Source organism: Chelmon rostratus, chromosome 16 (genome assembly GCF_017976325.1).
Source record: "Chelmon rostratus isolate fCheRos1 chromosome 16, fCheRos1.pri, whole genome shotgun sequence".
Classification (NCBI taxonomy): domain Eukaryota; kingdom Metazoa; phylum Chordata; class Actinopteri; order Chaetodontiformes; family Chaetodontidae; genus Chelmon; species Chelmon rostratus.
Window position 1 is genome coordinate 6,332,323 of NC_055673.1, and position 21,840 is coordinate 6,354,162.

General features: G+C 42.6%; 2 protein-coding genes across 4 annotated transcripts in view; both read right to left on the reverse strand.

Moving 5' to 3' along the window:
* Positions 1 to 268: 268 nt before the first annotated feature.
* Positions 269 to 2,919, reverse strand: edn1 (endothelin 1). Its single transcript, XM_041955788.1, has 5 exons — positions 2,683 to 2,919; positions 2,265 to 2,415; positions 1,751 to 1,900; positions 1,406 to 1,504; positions 269 to 812 (listed from the first exon to the last, which is right to left on the reverse strand). The coding sequence occupies exons 1-5, from the start codon at positions 2,813 to 2,815 to the stop codon at positions 674 to 676; spliced, it is 672 nt and encodes a 223-aa protein (XP_041811722.1). The 5' UTR covers positions 2,816 to 2,919; the 3' UTR covers positions 269 to 673.
* Positions 2,920 to 5,499: 2,580 nt separating this feature from the next.
* The window catches only part of hivep1 (HIVEP zinc finger 1), a 53,040-nt gene continuing 36,699 nt past the window's right edge, over positions 5,500 to 21,840 (reverse strand). For 2 of the 3 annotated variants that reach the window (XM_041954994.1, XM_041954995.1), the window contains 7 exons: positions 18,906 to 18,959; positions 10,300 to 16,100; positions 10,072 to 10,205; positions 9,761 to 9,936; positions 8,921 to 9,022; positions 7,654 to 8,186; positions 5,500 to 7,381 (listed from right to left, as the gene is read on the reverse strand). In XM_041954994.1, the coding sequence (XP_041810928.1) occupies positions 6,254 to 7,381; positions 7,654 to 8,186; positions 8,921 to 9,022; positions 9,761 to 9,936; positions 10,072 to 10,205; positions 10,300 to 16,100; positions 18,906 to 18,959 (7,928 nt within the window). In that variant the 3' untranslated portion in view covers positions 5,500 to 6,253. Of the gene's footprint in view, positions 7,382 to 7,519; positions 8,187 to 8,920; positions 9,023 to 9,760; positions 9,937 to 10,071; positions 10,206 to 10,299; positions 16,101 to 18,905; positions 18,960 to 21,840 lie in introns of all 3 variants that reach the window. The other variant, XM_041954996.1, reaches the window with a different exon arrangement.

Here is a 21,840-nt window from a genome sequence, read left to right on the forward strand (position 1 = left end):
TACTGTACTGCATGGCTACAATAACCTGACATACAGGAAACGACCTGTTACATAAAATGCAGTAAATAGTCTCAGTCAGTGAAGAACTGTCTTGTGTAAAGCAGTGACACAAGGTACATGATCCCTTCTGTGTAGACATAACAGTCTGTTTCTGCAACGGTGTATGAGAAAAATGCCATTTTGAAATATAATAAGTAGGACTGCCCTCATCCATATACGACAGTGATTTTTATTTTCTATAACAGAGGGATTTATGATAAATCCTTCCATTAATGTCAAGTTTTTGATTTTTTTTTTTTTTTTAGTCCAAAGGAACAACAGTGTCTGACCCTGACACCTATAAGTTCAATGAATGTCCTTGAGTTTGCAGGCTGGGGGCCAAGTCCTCTGTTCAGCTTATCTTCTTCCACCTGAAAGCCTGTATTGTCTCAGACCTCGTTCATCTGTCCGATGAAGTGCACCCAAGTCGAGCTGTAAATGCTCTCTGCTCTGCTGCAGACGCCTCCGGACACCGCAGCCGTGAAGCCAACATGGAGTAAGTTTGCCTGCCTTCTCTGGGCTCTCCACTGTCTTCGTCAGGGCTCCTCACTGGCAGATTGCTTTAGAGAAGGGCCCATGGTTATGAAACCCTTTCCCCCTCTGTTTGACAAGGCGCGGAGGTTATCTGCCTCCTTTAGGAGGCCGTGCTCTCGCCCTCCCATGCTCTCGCCCTGTGGCGCTGTCTGGCCCTCCACATCTCGAGCAGCAGGCGGGTTTTCAAGGCGGCCCTGACAGCTAGAGGAGACACACGTTTCTTGTTGCTGTTCTTCATCCTGCAGAGGAAAACAGACAGCAATCAGACATGCCAGCCATCGATCTCTCAGGTTATGTAAAAGGTAAACCTAGAGCTAGGTGGAGTCAAACTGTCAGTCACTCACAGTCAAACCGCTAAGTGGGCCAAGTGTGAAGGAGAACGCACTTTCAAGTGGTTAGAGCAGATTTAGGTTTATGTTTCCAATTAATAATGTGTCAGAAAGTGCAGGTATGGCGCCACAAACTTTGAGAGTGAGTCTGAAACATGATGGTACATGAGTGCAGCTGTGGCTCTCACTGATGCAGCTTACTTTAGGTAAATTCCACACAATCTTAAAGGTTTTTGTGGAATTCATAATGATGCTCTGGCATCATGATATATAGGGAATTCCTTATTTGAGGGTTAATCCCGAAATTCCTGCCTCTTAAACACGCACTGACTTCCTATATCTCAGGCTCACAGGGTTTTACTCGTGCAAAAATTATGTACCTTGGGATATTTTGCCCTACAAAAGACCTCAGTGTTGCGTGAGGTTATAATTACCGTGTCCATTTATTTTGCAAATAGAGTTGGAGGCATTCAGCCTCCTCCAGTGTGAGCGGGTTGTCTTACCTCTTAATCCTGCCCGTGTCGGCTGCCAGCTTGTGCTTGCACTGCGCCCCAAAACAACCATCGCCCTCGGCGGGGCGGGCGCCTGGCAGCGTCCCATACCTGAGAGCGAAAGCGCACAGAAAAACACGATGAGAGCGGGATCACATTACGATTATTCATCCCACAGTTTCGAGACTCTGAGGGGCATTTAAGAGAGAAAACGTGTTCTCACATGCGATGGAAACAAGAGCAAAAATGATAGACTCAGGCGAGCTCTAGTTTCACTGACAGTAAATATGATCGATGTTCGTCTTATTGTTGTTATGGCCTGTTCTGGAGCTGTGATAAAATTCAAATCACATGTACCTGAGGTGTTTTTCCAGCCGGCAGAAGTTTCTGCAGGTGTTGTCGTCTTCGCGGAAACACTGGCACCGGGGTCCGCTGCCGGTTGCCATGGAGTCCGCGACCGCGCGCTTCGTCCTCGGAGCGTTGCCCAGTCCGTAGGAGACCACGCGCCTAGATGGAACGGTGACAGTTCGAATCAAACAACGGAAATGTGCGATAAAACCCGAACAAGCCGGTCTGGACGCGCTGTGTTTGACGGTTAAATGCGTTCAAGTGGTCTTTTTTTACTTACTAATCTGCAAGTAAACTTATAATAAGGTAGGCAAATTGCACTTTATTTTTTAGTTAAACGGTCCAAAAGTTAGCAAAAAGCGACACCTTCGTCGAAAATGTTAGCTTAGCGTCACTGTCCTCAAATTGTTCTTGAATTTCAACGTCTATCCAATATTTCCAATTAGCTATTTATGCACTTGTAGTGTTGAAAACAAGTAATTTGTTGTTGTTAAAAGACGATATCAGGCTAATGGTAACTTACTCAGGCGTGTTGACCCATATGATGTCCAGGTGGCAGAAGTAGACGCACTCCTTGTCCAGGAAGGTGGCGCAGGAGCAGCGTTTGGTCCGCACATGCCCCCCCTGGGTGGCGGTGGAAGCGGTGGGTGTCTCTCCAGCAGGCGCTGATAGGACTGTAATTAAATCATCGTTATCAAAACACTGCACATGAAGCTGTTATTATAACATTACAAGTCAGGAAGATGCATAAAGCAAACTTGTTATCCGCATAATTGCAGAAAGATTTCACTCTGTAACTTTGCAGAGTTTGAATACACATTTGAACTGTGAAATTAAGTAATTCAAATATTGCTTATGTTATATATTCAAAACTGGCCAGGTTAAATAGCTGGAATGAGTCATTTCACTATTGGCGGGGGTGGGAAAAAAACGAAAGTTACCTGTGCACAAAATCCAGGAGTACATCACTGATAACACGGAAATCAAAATGTTTATATCCATTTTCCAGGCTGCTCTAAAACAAAATATCACCCAAGAAAAGTAATAATCCTGCAGAAGTGGAAAATTAATCATCCAGCGTGTCACTCCTTAACAAAGTGTTTCGGTGATCGTCCTCAGAGATTCACGCAGGAGCGCAGAGTCTGGAGTCTCTCTGTCACTGTGGGTCCACATGTGCAGCCCTTTGACTTTATACAAGTGCTTCCCACCTCCCCTCCTCCTCCTGCAGTGCCGCACAGTTCTGTCCTTTGGCTTGCACCCAGACAATGATGTTTGTTAGTAGTCGGCCGCTGATAAGCAGCCGTGCAGGCCAAGTGGAGGACTTCGACGCCTTGGTCCTGAGTTAGTGGATGGGGGAGACGGCGGTTGATTGAACGATACCTGTGCCATTCTATTGTAGGAGTCTGTGGATGAATTGCAGTTGCACGTCTGCTACAGCAGGTGGCAGTCAGGCGACAGGTTTAATTTCTTAGTTTTCATTCTGAAGGGTATTACAAGGAAGAAGTGTAGAAAGCGTGGAGTCTAGGTATTCTTACTTGACTTAAATATGACTCAATTGGAAGTGAAGTTTTGCTGTTCAGTGAAAATGAAAGAGGTCGACAGAGTACCTTATTAGTAAAAGTTAGAAAGACTAGTCACATGTGTTTTTTAAATGTCATTTTTTATTTAACCAGCTAAGTCCCATTGAGGATGGAAAATTATTTTTGCGAGGAACACCTGCCCAAGGCGGCAGCCTTAAAAATAGCAGACAAAACCAGTCAAAAGATAAAATAATACTTAAAAAGCAGAATGAGGCAAACGCAGGCAATTAACAAAGGAGTCATTAACTGTAAGATTTACAATACTTCAGTATTTATTTAAAATCCTAAATGAGATCAGGGAGGAAAGAAGATAAAAATATATAACTATAAGGCATAAATAATAATAAAAAAGAGCGTGAATTTGAGAGCCAGCCCACTCTATGTACACACACTGCTGCAGAGAGGTTACCTGGTAGGAGGGCAGTTTGTCCTTTGAATGATCTAAAGAACTGAGTTGGAATAAAATGTTTAATGTTCCTCATACTCTGTCTATATAATACTCTACTCTTACAGAGTATAGTATCATAGGGCTAAAACGTAAGTTAGACATTACACCCAACATTTCATAACCAGTGCAAACATTTGGAGCGATAGTCCATTTTGAGCAGGATTCTTGCTGGAGATTAAACATTGCCACAGGTAATAATTGGCACGAGCTGAATGAAGTGTCTTACTGATATATCATCAATATTGATGTACAGATGTCTATATATAAATATCAATATTTATAGTCTACAAGGTTTTGCAATAAATCTAAGGTCCTGTTTGCCCTGTACCTTGTGCTCTATAACTGCCGTGTTTATTAATTGATGAATGATTACTGAAAGTACAAACAGGTTCCAAAGTGGCCGTTAATTTAATGGTTTCCCTCCACCACCAGTTGTAATAAACTGTGGAAACTGAGGAGTACTTCATTTCCCTAAATCACATATTCAGAGACACTTTGCTGTGGGCAGTGATGGAAAATTGACCTTGCTTATGTGTGTGTGTGTGTGTGTGTGCATGCATGCTCAAAGTGGAAAAGCATCCTGACATGCTGTAGCTCTAAGGCCCCTAATCAGAGGCTGGTGTTAAGAGTTTCCACTGGCCAGGAACAGCTTGTGCTAATGGCAGGAAGTCAGGACAGAAACAGAAGGGCAGCTTTGTCATGTTTCGGTTAAAATGTGGACACTTAAGTTTAGCCAGTTGAACCGTGCAGCTGCTGGGATGTTATGAGAAATTTGTTCTGACCATGCCTGAGTTGTCAATCTAGTTCATCACCTCATCAGTGTGCTTTTTTCCCACAGCACTAGCAGATAATGACCTCCAGGGGTCTCTGTTTGCTTTACTATAGCTTCCCCCACAGGTTTCAGTCAGCCTGGTGGGAGGAGGGGATACAGTGATGGGGTCTGTACTTGAGATGGATGAGTCACTTTCTGAATGGGGTGGAACAAGGAGGTTATCACTGTAAAGCCTCTTGACATGAGAGAGAAGTTTCCCTCATTGAGGCCAGATTGCTATGTTTGGTCCTGGTCCTGTGAGAGCTTTTTTTTTTTAAACCATGACTGTTCTTGTACTGTAGGTGCAAAATAAAACAAATATTTATTAATTGGCACTCATTTGATTGGCAACTAATTAAGTGGTATCATTGTGATGATGAGAGCCCAAGATTATCTCCTGAGGATTAAATCTTTGATGGATTGTATGCCACCATTTATTTTAAGTGGGATTTTAAAGGAGGATGCATTATTTTTTCATCATAAAAAACAAACCAGTGATATTAACAATTCCTCCCTCTATTGACCATCATAGATAGTTAGAAAGCAGAGAGCACTGCTTAAGCAGACCTACCTACTATAATCATAGAAGTAGAGTAAAAGGAAATATTAACTATTAATATCTCTGATTAGCTAGAAAGTAACTTGTGATTTATTCAAATTTATAAATTCAAATTTATTCATTAATATCATAAATACTTTGTATATATTTATTCAATTAGTTATCACTGACAGCTAGTTTGCCAAATTCATTTTTTATGAATTGTTGCTATGTATGCAGAATTGTTTTCTGCTGATCCATTGTTGAATCTAATGTGTTTTTTTATGGACAATGCGCCAAATAATATTAAATGTAACAAATAAACAACAGCAAAATGTATAATAAACATATGTTCATAAGGACATACCAGAACATGCAGAATCGATTTCACACCAATTTAATTTGATTGTTAAAATTAACAATATTACCTACGAGTGTGATTGAATATTAATTTATGTGCAGTTCAGAGCCCACCTTAAAATATATAATTACAATGTGTTTCTAGTGTTTAACTGACAAAATACAGCGACACCACTTTAATGTTTGTAAACAAATGTTTACTCATACAGTTAAGAATATTGATACAGCAATGTAAAGCTACCATAATGCACATACCTATGGACATATGAATCATAATGGGCACTAGATGGAGTATAATAAATAGTTGAACACAACATCTGTACACAGAAACATTGCCCCATAATCCATAGAAATGTACATATACCAGTACAACATTTATAATTCCATAAATTTACGAATGACAAATCCTCCAAAATAAAATTGATATCCTCCATTGTTATGCCTCTCTTTACTTTTATTTTTTGAAATAAACACAAGCAACTACTGAATTTATAAGGAATTATGTACAGGTTCCTAAACAAGAAACTCCATAAAGGCACAATTGTCTATACAACATGTACAAAAAAAAGACGTTGTCTGGAGTTGACAAAAAAGTAAAAATAAAATGATTGGTCATCATTATAATTATCAGATGATTGCACATACAATATGAATGTCAGCATCTGTGCTTTGAAAGGTGATTTGCAAAGAAACAAACACCTGAAAAGTGTTTTCAGTCTTACAAAGTGACAAGAATTACAAAAAGAGAACAAGAAGAGCTTTCCACTTGGGGTTTTCAGGTGGCAATGACCAGTCTGTCTTCATCATCACTGGATACCTCGTTATAGTCATCAACTGCCTTCTGCCAGCAGGTCACTGGCGGTGGTCTTGGAGGTGCAGGGTCACTTGCTTCCTCAACTGGTGACTCCTTAGCACTGTCTGCTTGGCTCTGATGAGCTGGTGATGGATGCTGCTGTGGGGATTTATCCCTTTCTTCCCTCTCCACAGTCTGTGTGAGCTCTGCTCCGCTGCTGCCTCCAGGGCTAGCACTGCTGCCTGAGGTCACTTCTGGAGAGCTGCTGACCTTCAAAGGGGCAGGCGGTGAAGCAGACATGCAGCTCTGTGAAGAACCAAGCCCAGGTTCACTTGCAGATGGCTTTGCTCCTGGAGCTTCAGGGCTGCCCTGCCTCTCTGAGGACCCAGGGAGAGGACTGAGGGTGGAGAGAGGGCTCAGAGAAGGAATGATGGCAGGCAGGGCAATGTTAACTATCTGCAGACCTGGAACATGCGTCTGGGGGCCGGTGCTGCTTTGGGAGGTGGGGTTGGCAGCTAGAACTTGAAGCCCGAGGGTGGCATTGAGGGTGAGCCCTTGCTGGTTCAGCAGCTGGGTGGATGCAAGGCCTGTGTTGGTCAGCCCCATGAGGTTAAGTGTCTCCAGACCTACTGGCTGTATTGTTTGAGCCTGCAGGCCAGTGACCTGCCCTAGGGGGAAGCATGGTACAACACTACTGATTGGTTCCTGGACCACAAGTGGCTGGGTTTGTAAGCCCTCTGGTTGGGGTGGAGTGTTGGGAGCTGGTAACGGGCTTGTGTTTCTGTGAATGACGCTCACTGCTGGGATGGTGAGCTGGACGGGGCCAGCCTGAATTGGTACAAAGGTGGAGTAAGCTGCCAAGCCAGCGGGCACCAGCTGGATCCCCCCAACAGGGACCATGCTGTAAGAGGAGCGAGAAGGCTGCTGGGAGTGCAGGGGCAGGTGACTGAACAGGTGGGTCTGGGTGTCTGGTCCTAGTGTTTGGGATATACCCTGTGGGGGAAAGTGCGCGGGACCTTGAGAAGCATAGGAAGAAGTCTGAGTGCTCCGGTCCACTGGTATGCCCGATTCACTACTGGTTGCCAAGGCAAGAGGGGCAGAGGACGTGTCCTGTGAAAAGAGAGAAAAAAAAAGAATATTATTTCTTTACTCAATTGTGGCACAATCCTAGCAGATTTCAAGAGGTTTAGATGAAATCATATTTGGATCGATCCCCCAAGCCTAATATGAATTAATAACATTATTCACCTTTTTCAAAGCATTCACAGGAGCTTTGTGGAAGTGCCTCGCATGCAGGATTCAAAGTAGGGGTATGGATAGGAAAAAAGTGAGGCAGGCAGGGAGGGATGGAGAGAGACACAATGAGAATACATGGGTCTCACCTGGCCTAGCTTGGAGCCCTTGCCTGGCACTGGGGGACTAGGGGGCACATCAAAGTCAGGGTAGTCGATGGACATCTGCCTGCATGGTGACACAGGGCTCATCATGTGCACTGATTCTGTGTCTGAGGTGTAGGAGTCTGACGTGGCGGCAACAGGCGGAGGAGAGTAAGGGAGGGGCATTGGGTTGTAGCAGGACCCAGAGATGGATATCTGCTTGCTCAGGGACACGGGGCTCATCATGGGGACAGATTCTGAGTCTGATGTGCGGGATTCAGGAGCTGGAGGCTGGGAGAGAGGTAAGGAGACTGAGCTGATTGACATCTGGGCTAGGAGGGCGCTAGGGGGGACTTCAGCCTCTTTGGAAGGGATATGCTGTGGGCTGGCAGAGACAGAGGGGTTGGTAGACAGGCCAGACTCTGCCTGGCTGTCTTCTTCTTCCTCCTCGTTATCGTCATTCTCCTCGTCATCAGGGCCATCAGAGTCATCACCATCTGAATCTTGACGGTCAGCACTGCTCACCTGACTGCGGTCTCCTGTAGATAAGAAAATATGTAATATGGAAGTCTATTCTTGGTATTCCACAGAACATATGAGTCATCAGAGCTGGTATGAAAATAGATAGGCCCTTAGGTAGTATTGAACCATTTTCATTCATTAAAGATCTTCTATTGTCAGGCAGTGAGAAAATCCACAGCTATGAATGCAATTCAGTGATGTTTTGTGCTGCTGCAGCATAGTTTCACACCCTAGACCACCATACGCCCCTGAGCTCCATCACAGGCAGAGGAGGAAAAACAAATATGCTCTTAGAGACTGGGACCATAGAATGCTTTCAGGCAGCTTCTCTCTCTTTTTTTCTAAAATTAGACGCAGCAATTTCCTCTTTCTAAACGCTGTGCATGCCGCCCACATGCGCTTTGAGTTAACAGAGGAAGAAGCTGCATTTAGAATTTCCAATTAGACCATGGCAAAGCTATTGATCGACATAGCAACAGAGCACAAGCAAGGACAATCCATGTTTTACATCTCATGCCATTAACAGAAGAACTATTTAAAGAAGGGCAATCCTGTTGTTTGAAACAAAAGTAAATGGGGTGAACAAGTCCCCAGATGTAATAATGCATTAAGTCATTATTATATTTGTAATAATATACTGTAAGTAAACCCCTGAATTTACAGAAAACGTTTTTTTTCTGGTAAGTCATGTCTTTGGAGCACACTGTGGTCCCTCTTTGTTTCCCTCTTGGCTATGGCAGAAGCACTGTACCTGAGTCCTCTGCATCCTGATCCTCAATGAGACCCTCAGGAACCCCCATCTCCATGCATTTCTTACTGTGGGCCTTGGATTTCATGTGCTTGGTCAGATTTCCTGCAATAAGAGAGGTAGTAAGGTCTTCTGGGTGGGTAGAGCTTGAACAATAGCACAGAAGGAGTTTATGTAAGAGAATGCGGTCTTTCGGCAAGCTGTATGTAAAGGGTGAGTAACTGATAAAGACATTTTTAAATGAACGTGGGCTGCTCTGACACCAAGTACTGTTCTGCTGTGTGGCGTGGGTAGGCAAGTTCGATAAAGAATGGTGAATCATACTGTCTTGGTTTAAGAGATGGTGAAACAACATCTTTAATTTCATTGCTCCTAAAATTAAGAACTGAATTGTAGCAGTTCAAGACTATATATTAAAAATACATTGTCTCAAATGTAAATTGTGGTTAAGCAAATTGCATGTTCAGATGTTAAATCAGTATATAATTTTAGTAAAATTTGTGATACTATATTCATCATGGTGTATAGTATGTGTGTATATGTATATTTCCAACAATTTTGAACCACTTACAGTGTGGTATGTTAAGGCAATTGTTATCCCATAGATGGTTAACATCTGGATCATTACATTTACTATGTTTATCTTTTTTAGTAAGTGTTTAATGAATTTATTTGATTTTGTATAATTAAATTTAAGTTCAAACTTCTTGGTTAGGTGAGAAAATATTGCATTGATAAAAGCATCTCAATCATATCATGATATACAGCAGTAGAGTATGTAAGTAAAGGAATAGTGGTTTTACATTTGTGGCTTTGAACACTGATCAACAACTGAGTTCTAACCTTTAGTCTTAAAGGAGAAGTTGCAGTGGACACAGTGGTATGGCCGGACATCAGAGTGGGTGCGAATGTGTTTGCGCAGCATGCTGGGCTTCTTGCAGCGGATCCCACATTCCTCACAGATGTATTTACCACGACCACGTCCACGTACGTAAACATACTCCTCATTAGATTTGTACCTGTGGGGTTGCAATAGAACCATGAGGGACACATAGATATAGGAGGGCAAACACGGAAAACCAAGCAAATAAGATTTCTAATTGTATAATAAGATAAAATGAATTTATCGACTCATTAATGGTTTTGAATCATACCCGCCATCAAATATTTTGACCCTTCTTGGTTCTGTTTTAGATGACATGTCCTTGTCTGAGTCATTGCTGGCCTGACTTTCTGGTTGCACTTTACTTCTGGTTTCAACAGATGTAGACTTCTTAGTTATTGGCACCTGCAGAAAGAAAAAGTGATTTATCTGTTAGGAAAGGCAGCAATAAAGGACAACATTTTTGAGAAAGCAAACTTAACAGAAAATTAGTTTTTACCCTGGGCATGACATCTTTCAGCTTGCCTGAGTAAGACAAGATATCAGATTTCCCGCTAGTTCTTATGGCTGATGTGTAGTGTATCTTCTTGGAGCTCTGCTTGGAGTCGAACAGAGACATTACAACCTTGGTGGGCAACCCAAGTGGGTTATGGTTGTTGGGGTTGACTGTCCAAACAGCATATGCTGAAGTCTTTAGGTCAGTCTGTGGAACATGAAGAGGTTTCCGCTTCATCAAGAAACACCATGTGAAAGTAGTGGCAGTCTTCAGGCTGGGGAAAGACAGGCGATGACTGTCTTTTGTGTTAACCATGGACACAGATGTGGTCAGTTTCATCTGACCACCATGAAAACTGGAGGGCCTAATAGGAGATTTGGCAGGAGTCCATCTCTGTTCCTCAACTTTCTCTTGGGGCTTCAGAGTGTTATTAGCTGGTATGGAGTTGCCTTGGCTACCAGGTGTAGTATTCAGGGCAGGGTCTGCCTCCTCAGGAATAACAATACTTGTATCTTTTCCCAGCCCAGTGCTGTCAGGTGACATAGGCTTAACATCATCAATAGCCTCTGAGTCCTTCTCCCCATCTGTTTTAATGTGCGGCAGAGGTGGGGCCTCAGTTTCAATGGGACTGTCCACCGGTTCAGTTGTGCAAACCTGCCTGACAAGTGTTAGCTTCCGCTGCCGGGTTACTTCTGACATCTTGGAATTAAGATAGTTCACTGACCTGCCATCAGTTAGACAGGCCACGCCATGCTCATCCTTAGCTCGCTTTTGATGCTTTTCCATGTAGATGTCCAAGCTGTTGGCAGGTGACAGCATTCGTTTACTGGAGGCAGTGGGTTCCTGCTGTGGGCATAGCGTTACTGATGCCAGTTTCTGTGTGCAATGTAGAGACCCTAGGGAAGGTGCCCGTTCTCCAGTTTGGTTGTGAGTGCTAACTGTTTGAGTTAGAGTCCTGTCCTTCTTTGCAGTTAGTACAGGATGAGTATCACTATCGACACTGAGAGTGGTTGAGAGGCTATTTTTATTGTACACAGAGGGAGCAGGTTGCATCTGCTCATGAGTTATGAGGATCTGTGGCAATGGTACAGCACCTGCTTGGCTCTGGTCAAATGGGTCCCTTTGCTGTTCACCTGACAGAACAACAGTCTGTGTTTTGATCTCAGGGGCCTGTTGATGGGGTTGAGCAACATACACATTTTGGAGTATATCTGAGGATTTTGAAATGCTCAGCATTGGACTGGCAATAGGTATTGTTAAAACTGGCAAGGCTATCTGAGTTCCCTGTGAGCTGGAGAATGAAAATGTTTGGCTTGTTCTCAGAGCAGGACACTGCAGTTGATATTTGGGCACAAAACATTTCTTTTCCTCAGAGTCAGCTGGTTTGTTTTGAACATTCTCACGACAAACTAAGATCTGGCTCAGCGGCTGTTGTATCTTTTGGCATATTTGAACCCTTGATGTTTGATGCCAAGGGTGTGGAAGGCCATGGACTTGCGGCTGCAGAGTCGGGCTACCCAAATTAATGCTTTGCACCATTTGCTCATTCTTTTGCAAGGGTGATTCTCCAGTATGCAGGACAAAAGGCTGAGCCATGGTGCGCCTATTGGCAATGTGAATCTGCTGGGATCTATTCTGAGTCAAAGAGCTAACATTTGTAATGGGAGGTTTGTCAAGAGGTATGACTTTCCGAACAGGTTGCTGACTCTCTGGGCCTATCTTTAAAGACATTTGGCGAACTAAAGGCCCCCTCCTTCTTTCAATAAGTGGTACCTGGGAAACTTGGGAGATTTGTCCACATTTTGACTGTCCAATAGGTGACAGAGATCTTCTGGGAGATACATTGCCACAGTCAAAGGACTTGCTACGGTAGTCACATGAAATCTCAACAGAGGGTTGAGTACAAGTGATCTGTTCAGATGCAGCACGTCTCATCATTCCAGGCACACCAAGGGTGTTGAAGGCTGTTGGCAAGCCTTGGGATTCTGCAATTTTGCTGATACACTCCCCTCTAGAAGGACTCTCTGACCTTGATGGCTCATCTCTGTCAAAAGAGGCTGAGATGCTTGAACAACGAGAAAGACTACTGTCCCTGCTGAGGCTTCGTGAGAGGCTGGACTCAAAACTGGATTCACCTGAGGAGTGGTCCATTTGAGCAAGACGAATTCTCTTCTTTTTTGGCGGAAGTTTCTCTGCTGGTAACTTTGACAAACTCTCACTTCTCTGAGGCCAGCTGAACTGATCTGCAGGCTTATCTGCTGGCTCAGTAGTCTGTGTTTCATGCTCTCTGTCAGGCTCCTCTGTGACCAGAATCTCGGGAACTTGGATGTTATTTTGGCGAACCAGACGAGACTGATGGACAGGAGTAGAGTTTTCACCAACTGCTGCTGCTGTGCTATCAGTGCATTGTTCCTTCCTATGTTTTCCATAGTCAGCACTCTTAGGTTTGGCTATTTTTTCATGGTAGCTGTCAGCAGAGACATTTGCTATTGCATCTGATTTGAGCTTGTTGACGGAGTCTTTCTCCATACTATCAACAGGAGAGGCCCTATCAATAGATTCAGTCTCAAATGAATTGGGTCTGCTGAGAGAGTTTGTGTGTCTAATGACTGAAGTACCACTGCCTTGTCTTTGCAGGTCTCCTTTAGTAGAGGTGCTGATCTGGGTCTCACGTATTGGTGACAGTCTGGAATCGGAAGTATTAATACCTCTTGCTACGAGCTGAATTTGAGGTAGCTTTGACTGGTTGTTTTTGGGCTGTATATCTACTATTACATTATGCTGAGAAAAAGTTCGACTTGCCAGAGCTGTTGGTAGCTCGAAACTAACTGAACAAGGTGGAATGGTGTCAGTAGGAGACTGATCATCCTCATCTCCAACACTTTTCATTTTCCTCCTCTTCCTTATTGATGTCTGTTGATCAAGTATTCCAGAGCCACTAGTTGATCTAGCAACCATAGGCTGCATTATGTTAATGTGAAAAACATCTTGATCAGTTTCTTTAACAGTGACTGGCTTATTTTTTGGACCATGAAGCTCAGAGCAATAGAATTTCTTGTGAGTTTCAAAATTCTCTAACTTTCTGTACCGGTTCCGACAAGTTTCACATTCATACATTGTGCCTTTATTCTGCTGAGGCTTTCTGTTTCTGTCCGGATGGTGCTCAAAAGATCTGCTTCTTTGCATCAGTTCTGTGGAACTGCTTGGACCATGATAGCCCTCATCCATGGAGCGAACAGAAGGGAGGCCATGCCCCTCACTTGTGGAAAAGTCCTCCACTGCTGCTTGTCTGACTAATGTACGAGAATGTATTGCTGGATTTGGGGTTGATGGGGCTGATGAAAATACATCATCATTCAGTGAACTAATTTTGTCATCAAATGACTGACAAATTCGCAAAGGATGGGGGAGGGGGGCAACATTAAGGGGAAGAGCAGAGTGTCCTGGCGTAGTAGGCATTGAGTTACTCCTTGTTATTGGCAAACAATCCATTGGCGGGTATTGAGAAGGTACAGAGAGAAGAAATACTGGCTTTGATTTATCTGTGGGAGTGAATGGGGACTTAGGGATGTCAGAGCTGGAACTTGACCTTCTTCCCATTGGTTTCAGATCAAACTGGAAAGAGTCTTTAAATATGTATGATTTAGGGGAATCTATGCTACCTCTCCTTGAGAGAGATGTCCTCCTTGGCTTTACACTGTCCAGCTGCTTGTTGTCCACTACTGCCTCATTATCAGATATCAACTTTGAAATTCGTTCTTCGAGAGAGAGTGCTTTGGCTTCTAATGGTGGCCGCATCTGTCCCTCTGTGGCCCGCAACTTTTGCTCAGCTGCTACATGCATTACTGTGGCAACTACAGGAGGGACATTGGGAAGAGTGTTCTTGGCAATGTCAATATCCACTGGTGGAGTAATCTTAACAAATGGACTGGGAGGACTCATGGCCTGGTCAGCACTTTCAGAACGTGAGAAGTAGCCAGAATCTGTACTTCCCAAACTGCGGGGACTAAGTAGACACTTAACCTGTTGCTGTTGAGAAAAGTCTGTTGCTTGTTGCCTCTGAAGCTGAGCATGTCCACCTAACAGTGGAGACTTGCATTGTTGGTCTTCATCTTCGCTCACAGTATCTAGTGAGGGATTTGTACCATCCACCTCTCTAAGAGATGACAGGACAGTGATGCTTGATCTCAAATTGGCAGTCTGGAACTCTCGTTGCCTTTGTGTAGCAGCTTGCTCAGGCGCTGTACCTGTAACTCTCGGGCTATCTGCCCTCAGAGGGGAGACATTTACTGGGTATACAACAACTTTTGGAAGTGCAGCTGTCACTTTGGGCTCATGAGCCCTCTGACCCGAGGCTGGTTTAATTGACTCAAACGCAGCTGATGAGTCAGCTTCCCCAAGGCTTGCTTGGGTTGTACCTGCACTCTGTAAGCTATTTTCAGACAAAGCTGCCACACTGCTCTGTGATGAGTCAGGGTCCAAGTCTGCAGTGCTACCTTCCTCATCACTGTCCCCACTCTCTTCCGCCTCTGAGTGTGTACCGAGGGCTTTGTCAGATTCTTGAGATAGCGATCCACCTCCAGATTCAGAGCGTGCAATGAGACCCAGTTTTATGGCATGAGCATGTGACTTCTTGTGCTTGTACAAGTTACTCTTGGTTTTGAATGAGAAGCCACAAGTAACACAGGGGTATGGTCTTTCTCCTGTGTGAGACCTGATGTGTTTGAGCAGTACACTGGGTTTTGCACATGCCCGGCTGCAGTATTCACAAACGTATTTTCCTGGCTTCTTAGGCTTTTGGTCCTTGTAAACCTGTTCAGCACCAAAGTTCATGACGGTGGTCATCTGAACTTGGTTGCTGCCAGGTGTAACTGGGACCTGAATGGTGCTGGGAACACTTGCTGAGAGGGACTGGCATGTGTGCACAACTGGTGGTTGGCTTTGTGGCAAAGTATTGGAGCCTGAGGGAACAGGTGCATGAGTTATTGTGGATGGTCCAGTATTAAAGCTCATGTGCAAACTAGGCTTTTCTGGATTTGAAGCAACAGGCATAAAATGCGGTGTAGCAAGTGGGGAGGACTGCATGGGAGTAACATGTGTAGATGTCTGCCCATTTCCTTGTAGTGGTGCTGCAATGCCAATAAAGTTGCCTTGTTTGTCAATATAATAAGTCTGCATATGGGAATGTTGGGTCTGGAGACCAACATTGACAGCTGGCATTGTTGTTAATTCACCACTAGATTGAGCATTAATGGTGGATGCTGGTTTTCCAATGGCCTGTAAGGAGTTTTTCCTCTCAGCCAGTGTACTAAAGTCAGGCTCCATGGCCTTAAGTAGAACATCAAGTGGAGCACTACTGTGGTAAGGATCACCCTCAAAGCTGGGTTCTTGGCTCTTGATGTCTTTGGGCTGAGACACTTCAGCAGTAATCAAGGAGCCCTCCTCACCATCAGTGAGCTCAAGTGATGGTGGCCTAGAAGATGTCTCTTCCTGTTTTACCCTTTCAGTGTCGGTGGAAGATGACCCCGTGTGAGGGGATGCTTCAACCGGTTGGGCATATTGTGGGTCTCTTTTCCCACTGGGTGATGTTGAAGGATTGTGGGAAGGACTGTTGGACGAGGAGCAGCAAGACAGTGCAGCTTCCTTGGATGGTACTCTGTGATGTGTAGTTTCAGATGTTTTCAACTGTAAGGGCTTCTTCACTGGAGATTTCGGAATTTTCTCTAGTCGATTCTCTGCAACAACCTTTTTCCTCTTCAGGCCTTTTATGTTATCTGCATTTCTTCGACCGCTTTCAGATATCCCTGTGGAGAGAGAGAGACAGAAAAGAATTGGTAAAGTGATGCCATCTTTTTCCAAACTTTTCTCAACAGTCTACCGTATGGGCAGAGTGAGCTTAAAAGTCTGAGGAAATACATTGTAATTTCTTGTGCTCGATTATTGAAATTTGGCTTACTGGCTTGTGAACTAAGAGCACTTAAATAAAATATGAGAAAGTGCAGATAATTTTGCCATGCTGTAATCTTTAGATATTTAGTTCAAAAATTAGTAAGCTACTGAAGAAGATAACCTAACCCTAACCCTTTTAAACACATGGGTAAAATTCTAATCTCCAATAATAAATAAAAAACATGTTATTTCTGATATCTAGCACCCATTTCTAAACAGCAATTGATCAGTTATCAAGTCTAATTACTACACTTGTCATTTATTAGTCACAGTATCTTTGACCCTTTTCTGCATACAAAGGATGTGACATTACATTCCAATCAAAAAGGCACACAAGTACTGGTTCATTTACTTCAGTCTTTTTAATTATTTTATATATATATATATATATATATATATATATATATATATATAGTACCTCCTAATTAGGACTGCGCTGTATAAGCTGTGCAAACTCTGTTAACCATTAGGGCTAGTAAAGCATTGTAACTTTACTTCAGTACAGTATATAACCTTCTGTGTTTAATTTCTGAAAAGCTTCACTAAAGCTGAATGCCTTTACTCTGCATTTTCATTGGTTTTAACTGAAATTGGAGGGGGATATTTTCGAAGATTTAGATACGTCACCCTTACTTTTATTTATATGCTGTGTGACTAATACCTCAGGGTCCCACGCTTCATTACGTAAGTAAACGATCATTTCTCCCTTCTTTTCTTTTCAAATTGTCGACCGATGTAGGCTTGGTTGATCAGAAAACCTAACACACAAAGACGGTGAAGAGAAACTGCATTCCAGTGCTAAAGCAGCACTGTTTTTAAAAGGGCACACCCATACCATGGTGTCCCGTAATTTGTCATTTTGGCCCTGCACTGGTGATTCAGGCAAGTGTTTTTAAGAACATGTTGCATAAGATTAGCAGTGCCATGTCACAGTTTCCTGGCTTGGTAGGTATTTCCCAAGATGAGGTCAGGGTTCCTTTAAAGCCTCTAGCATAATTAGATTGAGGAACGCCTTGTCTTCACATAAGTTAATCCATTCTCCACACAAACATGTCACCAATGTAACATGCTCTCAAAGCAAACCCAGTAAATCTTAATAACTCAATCGACTCTCTCAATCGACTCAAAAGACTCTACAGAGAAACACATTTGTATAAACTGCTGCTGAAAGACATGAGAAAAAGATTAGTTCTTCCTCCCCACTACTCTGCAAAAGAGATTCCATGACTTCACCACAGTTTTGCCAGTATAAAACGTACTTCATAAACAAATATTTGTCACTGTCCATCTTCAGCTCTTTCTTTTATTCTTTGAAAAAGCTGTTGACGCCATCTTTGGATCAAAGTAAAATTCATCCAATCACCAAATTCTGTCAATCAGTAGTGAAGCTTGATATTATTTTCCTGCCCTCTCAGTGATTACACATTTTCAATTCTTCAACTATCTGAATACCTGTATGAATCATGTTATTTTTAATGTAAATAAAGCCTAAATGCTCAAGTGTGAAAGAGCTAGTGAAAGAATTAACATCTTTTTAAAGGCAGGGATTAACCTTTGACTGGCTGACACGGACATCAGTACCCGCTGTACTGTGAGAGGGGGATTGAGATATTGTTATTTTTACTCGTTCTATTTAACCTCTCTGTCCAATTAATTACAGTGGATGAGTCAATCAAAGCTTGCATGTACTGCAAATAAGATGGGCGTTTTTTAAAAGGACAATGTTGCACTGATGAGGTAAGCTCATCTTAAACAGAGACCCTGAAGCTGCTTTGGCTCAACCAAACTGGTTTTTCTCTTTGAATGTAGTTACATAACAAACCACTTAACAAAAGAAAATGTTCTTCATGTGTGTTTAATAATGGCATTACTGTCATGTATCTGCAATACACAGTGTTCTCTATATGGAAACACTACTTTTATTTTCTAAATTTGAGATATGAACACCATTTATCAAATTTAGATAATAAAAGGGATAAAACATTTTCACTGCAGTTAAATAAAATATTTAACTGCAGTGAAATCATTAACTAGGTCTTCAAATTTCAATGTGTTGCAGATCGTAAAATGAACTTAATATTCTAATTACGACTGGCCCCTGCTAAAGCACAAGAACACTTTCACAGGGTCAGATATTATAAAAACAGTTTGTGCAAGCACTGACCTAAAACCCTGCTATTGTAAAATATTCACTCAGGAATGCAGAAGCCAAATAAAACTTTTATACTGCACATAGTTTTACTGAAGCAGAAACATTAAGTGTGATGAGTGCTGCAAAGATCCAGATGCTACATAACTGCAACTGGATCTGCTATTGTAACAACTGGTAACCAAATATTATTAACCTCATTTGCGGGTAAATATAGCATTCCTTAAAGGACATATTAAATAAATCAAAAGTGGAGTTCAGCCTAATAATTAAATAAAGCAAAGGTCTGATAAATCAATACTGCAATGATAAACACACCATATAATAAATACTTTTTGTGCCAATAAAAAAAGCTCTTCCCATTCCCGGCAAGTGAATTATATTTATTTTTTCCTTTAGTGGAAATCTAGTGGGACCATTCCTTTTATTCCTTTTAAACTACCGAGTGGTGAATATGAAAACAAAAACTGGGCATAAACAAACTTCCATTCAAAGTTAAAATATCACCTACCTTTCTGTGAGCCTTTGGGGTCTTTAAGCTCTTTCTGTGCCTCTTCAATTTTATCTGTAAGACAGCAAAAGAAACCATTTTCAGCACGGAGAATAGTGCTGCACAGATTCACACAGACTCTCGCTCCGCAGTGAAGGCAGCACTGAATGTAACTAATGATACTGGGGATGCTTCCCACACGGCTGTAGCAGGATGAAGGTCTTTCAAATGAAAAACAGATATTCTTCCATAGCTGAGAGAGTGCACTATTCCATTATGGAAACTACTGTAATCATGAAGGGGGCAAGCCTGTGTGCACACACAATAACACAACCATGCAAGCACACCCACTTAAAGAAATAACAGCATGAGTATGATATACACATTAAGTTTGCAAATAAGTCAATACGGTGGGTTACTAACCCACAGAACAATTTGCATATTAAAATATCGTTTACATCCCTCAGGGAAGACAAATTCATTCCACTCAGGTCTTCTATACGTCTCAATCATCACCCACAATCCAGCAGGTGAATAACCTGCTCCTGTGTGAAGCATATGGATGTGTGGGAGGTGGCACCGTATTCACTGTGTGTTACTGCAATCAATATTAATTATATACGCTGCTCAATGTGGCGTGAATGGGTTATACACATCGGAACAGAGGCAGAGAGAAGAGGTAAACCCTCTCTGTGGGAGGAGGTGTGTGCAGCGTGAATGTGTACGTACATGTTCAAGCCTCATTAGTTTGACTTTTTAATACAAATTTTTTTTTAAAGCGGTGACATTGTAAAATGGATTTATAAAAGCAATCCTGGTGAAAATATTTACAGTGTAAAGTCTATATTAAGTGTGTTTTTCTTGTTAATCTCAGGAAATGTGGTGCATCAACAGCTTTTTCATATTTTCTCCTTATTTGTCTCTTAACTTTCTATTACGTGAAACAATCTGAGCTCCCACACGACAGTTTTGTTTACTGTAAACTACAATAATGTTTCTTCTGGTAGCAGGAAATGGAGCAACTTATGAATGTGCAAAGGCATAAAATCTAGGTGAATAATCTTCTTTTAAAAAAGATTTTTTTACTGTTTTGTAAATCAGTGAAAACAAAAGCAATGGACCTTCTACATGTGCAAGTGCGCGTGCAACACTGACACATTAGCAGCAGAGGAAAATGGGTGATTACTGGAGAAGCAGAGCATGTTTCTGCCTCCCATGGCCATGGAAACTAGATGGAACAAATAAACCCTCTGTGGCTTTCGTGCCCTGCACATGACATTAGAGTGGAAGACAAGTCCTCAAGGACCAGTGGTAACAATCTTGTCCTAGATTGCACAAACATTAATGGAGGGTGAAAGAGGATGTTCTGTGGTTCCCAAAATCGCAGTGCAATGCCGGGAATACTGGGAGGAGGGGTGGACACGAGAGGGCCACAGAAGAGGTCAGTAGATTATGTCATCATATGTGTATGTTACTATAGTCACACCCTTCTCCATCTCTGTTTCTCTCTATATCCCAGGCACACGCCACAGATTACATAATGCGTCCCCACCCCTGTGCTGCCGTGGAGCAAAACAAAGGCACCCTGCCAGCAGAAACACAGCAACCGAGGCTCATGATGAGAGGGCAGAGTGTTTGTTTATGTGTGTGTCTTTGACAGAAAGGTAGACAGAGAGGAGAGAGGTATGTGACCATGTGAACGCCCTCGAAAACAGGAATCAGGTAGGCTGTGTTTTCCTGGCAATGGCACCGGTATTTTTTTTTTTCCTCCAAACAGAGAGGATCCCGAAGCTTCATTCAGAGAAGCCACAGCTCAACCTCACAGCTTCCTCAAGTAAATGGCTATGTTATTGCAAACCAATTTGAGATAATAAATGCTTATTTTCGTGGTTAGAAGATTTGGAGGAAGATTTTTCCTAGCGTACGCTTCATTGTTTGCACAGCTTGATACATATGTCTTCTATTAGACCACACTGGCAAACTGAGGCATAAGTGATTACTGCCCAACAAAAATCTTATTAGTGGTTCTGTATGGTAGGAGACCCGAGCGTAAGCTACTATAGATCAGGTTGCACTTCTTACATAACAAGCCACAAACAAGACCCCTCATGCTGAATGACACCCATGAAGTCAAGCTCCGGAGCATGGAGGGAACAGGAAACAGCAGCCCAAATGAGTGGAAAGGGACAATGCAGTGTTACCCTCAAAAAGGAAATGAAAATATTCCACCCACAGTGCCAGAGTTATTAAGAAGGCAGGGAATAATTATAGGGGCGTTCATATTTCCCTCATTATGGCTGCTGAGGTTGCTAAAGGTGATCTGGGTGATGGCTACATATTTCATCTGAAATCTGTGCAACTGTCCCGTAACCACAGGAAAACAATAAAAGGAATGATCACAAGCGTTGCGTGTTACCGGTGATGAAAACCAGAGCAGAGTGTGGAGCACGACCACAAAAGGGAGAGAAAACAGTTCGAGGGTACTGACTACAAAAAGGCCTCGCTTATTACTAAACTGCTTACAAGTGTGGTCTTAAACAAAACAGAAGACAGTCAATTTCTTGATATTCAAACTCATAAGAATACTGTGCTGAACACACTGCAGACGAGTCACACTGTGATTCTTTTTGCCAGAGTTAAAGCAGCTTCCAACCAATAAATGACACAAAAAATTACCAAGAATCTGCAAAGCACATTGAGCCACTTGCCTAAGGGGCTCGGTATGCTGAAGTAGGCCGTATCATAAGCAGAAAGAATGTCGAGTGCCTTTAATAAATGAGTAGAATAAGACTCAATACACTCTACTAATATAAAGTAAACATGCGGTTGTGAGATTGCATCTTCCTCAAATCAAAGAAGAGATTGATCCACATCTGTTAAGTGTGGCATGCTGGTATCAGATGTACTATTTGTCACCCCCCCTCCTTTGTCCACCTGACTCCTCTAATAACTCTCC